The sequence below is a fragment of the Meleagris gallopavo genome, chromosome 2 (assembly GCF_000146605.3).
Source record: "Meleagris gallopavo isolate NT-WF06-2002-E0010 breed Aviagen turkey brand Nicholas breeding stock chromosome 2, Turkey_5.1, whole genome shotgun sequence".
Lineage (NCBI taxonomy): Eukaryota > Metazoa > Chordata > Aves > Galliformes > Phasianidae > Meleagris > Meleagris gallopavo.
In genome coordinates, this window is record NC_015012.2 from 38,951,696 (window position 1) to 38,963,473 (window position 11,778).

Genomic DNA, 11,778 nt, shown 5'->3' on the forward strand with positions numbered 1-11,778 from the left:
GGTTGTATGGTATTCTCAACCTATAATTCATGGTATCAGAATATTGTGTTAATAAATTGGCACACAAACTGTTGCCAGAAGTAGGAAAAACTGGGCAGCCTAGAAGGCAACAAAGAGTCAAGTTTTGTTTTTAAACATTAATCTATCCACATGGAGATCAACTACTTTAAAAATAAACTGCTTTCAAATTACAAATGTGCATGATTGAAGTAGTTAATACTTATTTTTTTCCTTTTTTTTAAATTTGCAATAGCTCAGAATTTCTCTGTTTTTGATTAATTAGTTTTGAAATAAAAACTGCAGTTTTTCTCTTGCTAGATAATCTTGAGAATTTTACTGATACCCACTGTGAACTCTCACTATGACCAGATTGGTGATCATATCTATGTCTAATATTTTGTCATCAACAAGGAGTGAAAAGCAGCTCTGATTTCCATTCCATGATGCAGTAGCTCATGTGATACACCAGATGGTGCCTGGAGGGATTCTTCTGGTACTTCATTAATGATCTGTGCCTTTATCCACTCATTCACATAGTTAGGCATTGTTCTTTCGATCATGAACTTCTGGCCCAGTGGTTAAAAGTTTTAAAACATGATACTTGAGTTTGTTTGTATTAAGAAAGCCTACCTTCTGCAAATCCTGACTATTGATTTCATGTAACCAGCTGAGGTGCTCATGTGCTTGCAAGAAACTGGCCAGCTGTCCATGCTGAGCAATAGGCTGAGATAACAGCTTCCCTCGTTTTCCTTTTTCTAAGTACCAGCGAAAGAGGAAATCTGAAAAATTCTGAATAGGAAAACAAACACATTAAAAGTTGCCTTTAAGCATCTTATTTGTCTTATTTGGCTAAATACTTCATAAGCTACTGCTGGAAAAACATGGGTTAACTTGATTAACAAAACTGAAAAAAAAATATGGTTGATGAAAAAGAGCTGAGTCCTTTTAGAAATACAGTCTTAAAAGAGTTCATCAAATACTGATACCTCAGGATTCATAGTTCAATGGAAGAGAAGGTAAAGTCAAATGCAAATTCCTTCTTAACCCACAAGAATGAAAACAATCATCACCTCACCCATAGTTCCAGCTTTATTTCTGCAACTGCCCCTTTCCTACACTAAGAACTCTGTGCTTGATGCTTCCTTTCAGACTTGGATGCTTACTTCTGCCACTGTTCTTGAAACATACCCTCCTACCTCCATCTGAACCTGCAACCTTTCCCCCTTGTCGCTGACAAAGCCTTATTTTTAAAACAAACTAACAAAAAACAACTCCCATAGACTATTTTATCCTCAAAAACTTCAGCGTTAAGTAACTGATCAGGATTTAAGTTAGAGATTTAACTTAGTGTTCTGAGAGTAATCTTGAATGCTGTTTCAAAATTTAACCTTGTAATGCTGCTTCAAGTGCATTAACAATTTCAAAAAGTTTAAATAAACCATTAATCTGATGTTCTACATTTTAGACTTGATCTATTCCCTTCTATGTTCACCACAGTACAACTTCAAAAAGCATTACATTAAAAAAAAAACGAAAAATGAGTAAACAAAAAAATTCCATACCACCAAAATCAGTATTTAAGACAACTAACTAAAGAGAACATATTTCTGTTGATGTTTTCTTTGCAAGCTCTGGGAAAATTGTTCCATTAAGTCTTGCAAGGTAAATCTTGGCTTCAGTTTTCCACATAACTTTCTGTGTGTTTGTGTAAATATATATATATGCACACATATATGTTAAAAGAAAAAAATTTGCAAGACTTCAGGTGCAAAGTTATGATAAAGCATTATTTAAATGAGGTTGAGGTAAAGAAAAAAGAAGAACAGAGATACCTGATCTGCAAACTGACTCATGTAACGTTGCAGTCTGGCCTGGTTGTCTGTCTGCTCACACATCTGCACCAGGATATCAAAGTCACAATACTTCTCTGCTAAAGCAGCTGCCATCTGATACTGTCCCAGGGAAACTAAGTAACCAGGAAGAGAAAAGTTACATCAGATACGTTCATCTTTATCTGACAGAAGAAGTCTGAGTGAAATGAAAACAAATTTGAGGTGTTCAAGTCAAGGAGATATTCCACACACATCCTATGCACGTACAAGTCTGTATACATACCATCTCTGTCTCCCAGCACTGGAGGGAAGAAGGGAAGTTGTATAAACTGGCCTGTATACACTATTTTCTCTGAAAGTTCATATTTGCTATTTGCAGTTCCTTAGGGGAAGGATGGAAATCATCCATGATTTAATATTTTTATTAGTATCCATCCAATTACATGAAGTGAGGAAACAGACAGCAAAAGCTTCTGAAAACAGAACAACTGGATCAGGGCATCTGTATTCAAAATATGTTGTTTAAACTCTTTCATTTGGGTTTTATTACATACGTAAGTTCACAGAACGCTTTTATTTGCAAGGAAAACTATACTTCAGATTAAATATGATGATATGAGATGTACCTGTAAGCTAACAGAGCCCATGAATGTCAGTAAAACCGAGACTGACAGTTTAAGAGACTTTTCCTGAAGTTTAAGAATGTTAAAAGTCAGTGATTATTAGGCTATGCTATTCATACTGTATCACTTACTATAAATCTAAAAAAAATAGAAGTTTATAAATTCAATAAAGTGAATTTGCTTAAGGTTATTTCCACTCAGCAAGGGGGCACTGCTATCAATTATTCATTGAAGATGTGACCATCTGATACATTAAACAACAAGTTTGACTAATCAAGATTCAACTTTTACTCTGATAAATGCTAAACAAACTTATTAGAGGCATGGGTATGGAGGGAATCTTAGAAAAAACACTAAGCTGTTCTCATTTTACAAATATCCCATTAAATCATAAAAACCAATAATTAATATACTGAAATACAACACAAAGAATTCATACACTAATGCCATTTATTCTATTAGGTGTGCATCACTTTCTCACTGAACAGAACACTTAAACCTCGCATTAAAGGAAAACAATCAGTACTTACGGAGAGGAGACAAGAGCTCTGATCTCTTCTGCACATATTCCATTTCCAGATTGCTGTATCTCTCTTGATCAGCAGGTCTGTCCACAGACTTCAGCTGAGAAACGTACCCATCTAGAAAACAGTCGAGCAGTGCCACCACCTGTTCAGCCACAATGCTACGGAGGTTGCTGTCCACCTGAGGATACACCACCTTCAGGATGATCCCATGCTGACGTGTTATTGCTGCACGTAGGCTGCTGGATGCTTGGAAAAACAACACATAGATGTTAAAACCACCTCACTTGCAAAGGAGTACAAGCTGAAGTATAACAAAAGCACAGCCAAGTAAAATTTAAAAAAAAAATAAAAAAATAGGGAAAAAGGGATAGTAAGCACCTTAAGCACTTTAGGTTTCAAACATTATCAAAAAAAATTACACTAACTACACACTCCCATCTTCCTTTAAATATTAAATGTGGCCAAAATGGAGTAAACAACCAAGAAGCAAAAACACAACCCCCCCCAACCACACAACTCTATGCTGTTGGCTATCAGGATCAGCTACTCTGAGAAGAACTAGCATGATCTCTGAGGAAAGAAAAGAATACGCAAAAAACATTAAAAAGTTTCTGCTAACCACATAAGTCTATGAGTGTAATCATAAAACACCAGAACAGTTTACACAGATCGTGCTTTTCAAAATATTTTGATCTTAGAAGTGCTAAACAAGTGTTTTATACATAAAGGCCAGAAGAAAACCCAAACACCAACTCAGAAGTGTTTGCTTCTGGAAGCATTTCTTCTGACAAGACACATTCAAGCACATGGAGAACCACTGGTCCCCTCTGAAACAGCTCTAGATCCCATGAATTATTTGAAATTGTATACCCCATAGCTCCATCAACTAGAACCAGCACACAGCACTTAAAAGTATATATTAACTTTGTCTCCTAAACTTTGCAGTTGAATCTGCAATGCAAGTTTTAAAGAGTTACCAAAAATCCTGGACAGAATAACTGTTCATTTCTTCACTCACTGATCAAAATCTCACTTCTCCCACTCTTACTGACCATCTCTGAGAAGCTTTCAACAAGAAGTTTAACATTCAGATTGGAATTCATGTTTTCCAGAACACAGAAGTCCTTTTTGTTTCAAATAATTACTGAGCTAGTATTAGTATCTTCTCACCTGTCCATGGAATGTATTCAGGCTCTCTTTCTGGAAGCTCTCCTGTTTTATATAAGGATGCTTGAGATTGACGATACTGACAGGCAGCTTGTAGCATATCCTGTTTAAAGGTAAGCAAATACATATCTTAAAATCTACCTGTGTAAAACAGATTATAAAAAATACTGTCTTTTATAATTCTGAAATGTTATTTTAATAGTGCCTTCCTTCTCAGTTATACAGAAGGAAACATATTGCCTGAGTAAGAAGTCTCAGTTCTCAGCACAAACTCTTCACTCTTTGCTACAAATACAGGTACTTTTTTCAACACTGCAGCTTCTCAAACTCTTTCTAGCAGTGGCTAAGGAGAATAGGAATGTCCCTAACTTTGCAGGAGACCATCTCTTCTGTTCTAATATATTTAGGCATATGAAAAACGTATTTACTTCACACATCAGAAGCTCAGACGTACTGATATACACAACAAACTGAGCACTCATTAATATTTGCCCTTCCCATGAGCATTCCAGTTGGTGCAGTTCTATACCTTAATGATGTTGTTCACGTTGACAACTACTTGGGCCCACTCAATTGATTCAATATGCATCTCTCTCAGGACTTGTTCCTCCTCTTCTAGTAAGCATCCGAAGATGGAATCGATTTGGGACACCTTAAAATATAAAGAAAAATTGCAGTGAGCACCAACACACGCACCCCCAGCTCATACCTACAGGCCAAATGACAAGAGTGGCATAGAAAAAGTATTAGTAGAATCCAGATCAATATCCAAAAATATTAACTACTCCCATGGATAATGAAATCACTAACTTACATTTTAAACAATAGCTAGAATAGATAAATTGCCTCACTGCCAGCCTTAAACCAGACAGAAAAAAAGTGTTACTTTTAAACAATCAAAATTAGTCTAATTTTCTACTATATTTGTTTTCCTCCATTAGCAACTAATGCCCCCTACTGGGGAAAAATATAAAGTTATAATATATATTTAAAAAAAACCTCAAGTGCTCTGTGTAATTCTTTTAATTATTTTCAAGGAGGAAGAATTAAAGGACTGGATACATGAATTAAATGCAGCATGAACTGAGAACTGAGATAGGATACATATGCTTTAAAGAGGACAAAAAATTATGAAAAACATATTTGATAATTTGATAAGCTTTCACTCCTATTTGCAAAAAGCTTCATATCCATCAGTTCACCCCGTAAGAATCATAAATTAGCATGTATTTTCTGATAAGCTATAAAACTGCATTCATCTTTTTCACCATTTGTCCACACAGGCTAGTTCGAAATCATACAAATTTTGTGTAGAGAAATCAAATTTGTTAAGTACTCATATTCACTTGTACAGACATAAAAAATACATGCAGTGAAGTGAGGAAAACATTACCAATCCATTACTATTTAAAGGGAAATTGTGTAAAATTAATTTTTGAAAGGAAATACATCAAAATATACATTAATGCATTCCAGCATCCTCTACATGCAATACCATTTAGAAATAAAGGAATTCTATGCATTCTGCTGTTCTTACCTCTCGAAAGAAAATATCTGCAGGAGTAAGACTTGGTGGAATGTCACAGTCCCTTTTATTTAAAGCAATCAGTATAGCAGCATTCACTAGATCAGGCAGCCTGGAGTGATAGTTCTTGAGAACAATAGCAGCTGCTAGTTTTTCTGCATGCTCAGAGAGCAACAGTCGAGTTGCCATCAGCATCCCTCGTACTGGAAAACTGCCCAGTCGTTCAAATATGCCAACCTTTTATAAAACAGACAGACACGCCATCCATGCTTTAAGTCATTTTACTTTAAGTCAAAAACAATTCTCTGTGTTTGCTGATATAAGTAGAACAGTAAAATATTACCTGGTGAAGAAACTCAATGAAGAAGGAGTGAGCTTTTGTCTTATCCTCCAGCTGATGAAGAAGAATGAGGGATGTGTTGCTGAAACCACTGGCTTCTAGATTAAAAAAAAACAGACACAAAAAAATCTTACAACTCTTTATATCTTCATGTCAAAGATCACTATTTTTCTTTACCTCTGAGGCAGATGTATTTCTGTAAGTTTCTGTACTGCTACTACACTGGTACTTCTCTTTTAAATATATGCATGCATATTTATATACTGCTGTTTTTAATGGGACTTTTAAACACTACCATAGCTGAAAATAAAGCCTTTAGAAGCAATAAAGTGTGTCAGATCAGCACTATTCCAAAGCGCTCATGAATTTGTTATGCTGCTAAAACAATAGCTTACAAACTTACTCAAGTTTTAGTAAGATTAATAAGATACTATTTTTTATCATAGTACATTAATTGAATTTATATGGCTGAATTTATATGCCCTAGATCACAGCTACCACAAATAAAGTCTGCAGTTACAGGCACTCAGACTTGAGTTTTACCTCTGCATTGCCTGAACAGTTCCACTACATAACATAAGCAGTGGCCTAATCAGAACTACTTTTCCTCCTCCTCAAATGAACCTCCAACCGAAAAGCATGTTAATACATCCACCAAACAACGAGGTCGTTCAAGGAGTCAGTAAGGATGATGGAAGCTTCCTCATGAACACACCTACAGGTATCTCACCTAAGCAGATTCTCCAGAGACAAAATCCTTTCTGTATTTGAATACTTTCTATTTACGCTTTAAGCCAAAAAACTACTAAGATACAAAACTCAAAAGAACTGTTACTATCAGCAAAATTAGCAGAACTATTTCCAAGAAGCAGTGAACTTCCCCTTCTCTATTAGGCAATAAGAAGTGTAGATAAATTGCCGAGTTAAAGATGAAATTAAGATTCAGATAACACTAAGGATTTGATGGCTGACAATTTCATACATCTGTATGTACTTAGTACACACACTTTCAAGTGAGACTGTTTAGAAACTGGCAACTGCTGCCTGAAGGTCCTGGGGACAGCTTCAAGTTAACACAGTTCAAGAAAAGAAAATCAGGAAACAAGGATATTTCTTTCTTAAAAGGTGTCTATTCTAATCCTTTACATACAACAAAAAAATTCAAAATAGTTTTCTCTTTAAAGCAGACATCAATACCAATGCGCCAGAGAGATGCGCTAACTCTACCCAACCCAGGATCCAAATCTATCAGAAGTTGTACATCCATGCTAACAAAAGGTCAAGCATGAGCAAATAAACTCTTATTTTTCTTAACACATTTATCTGCAGAAAATAATCTAGACCTACTCAAGGAATTATGGGAACACTGAAGTGGTACCACTCAGTCTTTGCAGAAAGTCCCATCCCCCAAAACGCCCATTTTCTTTGCTGTTTCTGTTACTATATGAAGAACTAACCACAGTAAACTGGAAGTTAATCTGGCAGTCTCATAAGATGCACCTTTATGCCTTTCTGAAAATACATCTAGAGGTGGATGAAACACTTATGCTTTCTTTGCAAATTATGATCTTTCCTAGAGCACCATAAGCAGTTTTTCACAGATCAACCAAACAACTTGCTTACCTTCAGGTACAGATTCAGCCCATCTTGGATCAGAGGCAGGATAATCATCCATTAAATCCAGACTGATCTGAGTCACTGCCCTATCCAGTTCAGCATCAGAATCCACATCTGTGTTACTTGGAAATAGTTCAACTACCATGCTTTGAGCATTAACTATATCTTTCCTGAAATAAAAGAAATGCAATATATAAGAAATAAAAAAATATGATAGGATTATAGGAACAAGAACAACTCAATTTGTAGCACCTTTTGAGATACTCTTCTTGTATTTTAGACTATAAATATTGAACAGTTTGGGCTATCTTTAGTCACAAATAAAAGGTATTCTGATTCTTCTAAAGTAAGCAAATTGCACAGTCTTTAAAAGTAAGAAGCATAATCAGCAAGTATTTGAAGTTACTTTTTATTGTCCCTATTCCTATTAAGAGAAAAAGATTCAGCCTTTGCTCTGTTTATTGATTGTCTTTGATAATTAAGTCTCCAAAGATCAACTGCTTGCTGCGAAATCCTTGCAAGAATATAAGACATCACTCCCATGACTGACAATACAGTAAAAGCTCTCAAAGATCTGACAAACTCTATAATGCATTATTCATATTTCCCATACATTTTAGAAACTCTTTCTATTCAGGTCAGTAAATTAAGAATAAGGAAGAAGCATCTAAATGTTCTTTCAGCTTAAAAGGTATGACGATATACTGAAGCACTGTAAGAGACATTCAATATACACAAAAAGCATCAATTTGATTTTGTGATTAAAAATTACTGTACTCAACCAAGGATTACCGTGATTCCAAAATATTAACTGGAAAATATTTATACTTTTAGTGTTAATCAGACTTTGTATGAATGTTTGTCTAAGCCAAATGTCTTGAAATAAAATCAGAATCGCATCCAGAAATTTAACAGAAGTTTACTGAAGTAAAACATACTTTTAAAAACAAGAATGTATTACATCATTTATGGGAAAGAAGTCCTATCTTCACCTCTCTCTCTTCACATTTTTCTAAGGAATTTATGTGCTGCTTTTTATTGCTTCCATCAAACCACAAACTGTCATCAGCCAGTACGGTGCAAGAATCACCTCTATCTTTCCCAGAACATCCATACAATGATCACTAGATCTGTAAGGTTCAACTGTGGTCAATGCACAGCTTGTGGATTTGCACATTTCCACGAGCTGCACAACTTTCCTCTACATCAACTGCTTTACCACCTGGGCAGGTCACTGCTACAGCTGTTCTCTCGAAGATTTCTCAGCTCTTATGCCATTTTTTTCTAGTAAAAAAGTTGTGCAAACCAAACTATTAATTTCTTCCAGTTCTGTAAAAGTAACTCTTTTGGGTTATACTATATATAACCCACATAGATATAACTATATAACAGCAGACTTTCATGCTGTTTCACACAGTCCACCCTACTACTCCCGACTTTCCTCTGATCTGTTTCCAGTCCCTCGTTCACGTTCTCAGAAAATTGAGGTTTCCTAAGTTCTGTGCAAGTTTACGTCTTATTCTGATATTCTTTATTCTATGCAATGAATCCCTAACATAAGATTGGGAAAGAAGTAATTTAAGAAGAAGATTAAGATTCTTTACAGAGATTAGTCTTAAGAGTGTTTCCGTTTGTTTGCTCTGTAGTAATGAATATATATTGAAAACAACCCCTTCTAAATAGAATTAATCCAAGCCTGCATCTCCATATATCTTTTCATCTCTCCTCTTCCTCCTTCGTATATCAGCAAACCTTTCAGAGGCATTCCAAGTGTTGCAACAGTAAGTTTGCCTTCCTTAGGATAGTTTGAAGAACAATATTTATTTCTACTTCTACCCCAAAAACGTCACTTTTTTCTCACTTGCATTTGCCAATCTAAAAAAGATGCCATCTTTCCACAAAATCTGCCTTGTTGGTAATGTTCATGGAAATAGAATGATTGCACGATAGAATGGCCTGAGTTAAAAAGGACCATAATGATCACTTTCAACCCCTCTGCTATATGCAGGGACACCAACCACTAGATCAGTTCAACATGTTCCACAGTGTTACTGAAAACTGATAAGCAAATAAAGGTGAGAAATAATAGGAAAACCTATTTACTTTTAACAATAAAGTGTCACACTGAAAGAATAAAGAAAACAAATGAATAAAGCTGAGAATGTTCTCACTGACACTAACAGAGTACTGCAGGGCTTATACACAGTCAAAATATCTTTCTGAAAATACATCTAGAGGTGAATGAAACATTTATGCTTTCTTTGCAAATTAAACTATGATTTTTCCTAGAGTACCATAAGCAGTTTTTCTTAATATAAGGTCTGCTCCTTCTTAGCATGCATCTTCAGCTAATGAAGAAGTGATGCACCTGTGCTATTCTAAGTGCATGTGTCACTAAAACCACTGTTAATTGAGGAGCACAACAGTAAACCTTTACCAAGACAACCTCCTACTCAAGTACCAATGTGCCTTCAAAAATAGCAAAAAAAAAAGTCTCAAAGATAGAGTGCAATTTTTACCTGCAGTATTGTAGAAAAGCAGCTTTCAGTAACTTTGTCTTATCTTCTTGAGCTACAATTTCTAGCCTACTGGCTGGATCAAACGCAGGACTCTTAATAACACAAAGAAAGTATTTCAGATGAAAGACAAATAGCAAGCTTCATTATGAAATTAAACCTGTTTTTCTTCATAACAACATAGATTCAAAATAAAAGTGCCACTTGGAAGCAGTTGTGCTTTTTAAGCCCAAAAGATAACCTACAATAAAGTAGCTCTGTGTGTGTACATGTAATATGTGTACACATATGTTTTAGGCGTTCAAAACTAACATTTTTGACAAAATTTTACAAAGTAACAACAAGTTCTATTGCTCACAAAAAGTGCAGACAAATCTAGATAGAGATTAACCCAGTAAGAAAAATATAGTTCCATTTGAGCAACCACCACAAAGGTCTTCCACTAAAATACTAGCTTATAGTAACACATCTAAAAAGGTGATTTAACAGGAATAAAAATTGAAACTCACTATTAGCCCATCAACATCACTCCTATTTCCTATCTTAGCAAGGTTTTCCATTCTTCCCGCCTACTCCAGGGACATCTTGACAACAAATTCTACACACATTTTAAAGACAACACGTTTGAAGTATTTAAGAGGTTACTAAACACACACTGCCCAAAATGGCAATAAAAATGCTATCACACACATTTTGGTAGGGGTGTATTCAAACAAAAATACATAGAAGAGCAGAAACAATATTCAGCACCTATCAATTTAGACTCCAAGCTTTTCAGAATGCAGTAAGAAAATTCTGTCTGTTACACACATAAAGGAAAAGGCTTTAGGGATCATCCTGACAGAAAAGAGCAAAATCTCCAATCTCTACAGTTTGAACTCAGAATTCTATCAGGCCTAGTGACACCTAGTAATACATCTGTGATAAAAATTACATACTTCTTAGAGATTTCTACTCCAGATCATGGGGTAGGGAGAAGAAACGCCTTACCCAAACTGACAAATACTGTAAGAGAGAATACAAACTGTCCAAAAATATATTTTGTTTCTGTTCTCGCTTTTCAACCATTACCTCACTTATTGGTCCAGCAACAGAAGAGGACAGAGAATCTTCAAGGTCTTCAGGAAGCACAGAAATGTTTTCTCTGGATAAGATGGTAATAAGTCCACTTCTTTTGGCAAAGAAGATGGGGAGGCTAGTATAAGAGCCTGCTCCTAAAATGCTGTCTCCTAAGATGGCAACAAAGGAATAAAGGCATGTCAAACGCAATATTAAGAAGAAAATACGACACAGTTTCATAAACATAGATAAAATTTTGTTAGGAACCAATAGTAATTCCCACAACTGCACCTGACTTACAAAAAGCATGAATACTGTTTGCTACCAATGATGTACGTTTGAGTGCACTGTTGAGTGAAAACAAAATAAACCCACCCCAAAAAAACCATCAAGATTCTGGTAGCTCAAACTCTACCTAATCTCTGCTTCAGACTGAAAAACACCTCTGAATATCAAGGACAATGTATTTGGACACCTGGCACAAAGAGCTATGATGAACGTTAGGTTGACCTTTAAAACAAAGCTAATTTCAAGAAAAATTGAACGTTGGAGGGAGGGGAGGAAAAGAAAAA

The 11,778-nt window shown here is 35.5% G+C and overlaps 1 protein-coding gene across 1 annotated transcript in view; it reads right to left on the bottom strand.

Annotated features, from left to right (window-relative positions):
- Positions 1–11,778, bottom strand: part of NUP133 (nucleoporin 133) — a 31,685-nt gene that overhangs the window by 9,715 nt on the left and 10,192 nt on the right. The window contains exons 11-20 of the mRNA XM_010707018.3: positions 11,219–11,376; positions 10,151–10,242; positions 7,638–7,801; positions 6,018–6,112; positions 5,687–5,911; positions 4,679–4,801; positions 4,153–4,252; positions 2,986–3,228; positions 1,833–1,966; positions 631–789 (exon numbers count right to left, since the gene is read on the bottom strand). Of these exons, the coding sequence (XP_010705320.1) occupies positions 631–789; positions 1,833–1,966; positions 2,986–3,228; positions 4,153–4,252; positions 4,679–4,801; positions 5,687–5,911; positions 6,018–6,112; positions 7,638–7,801; positions 10,151–10,242; positions 11,219–11,376 (1,493 nt within the window). The remainder of the gene's footprint in view (positions 1–630; positions 790–1,832; positions 1,967–2,985; positions 3,229–4,152; positions 4,253–4,678; positions 4,802–5,686; positions 5,912–6,017; positions 6,113–7,637; positions 7,802–10,150; positions 10,243–11,218; positions 11,377–11,778) is intronic.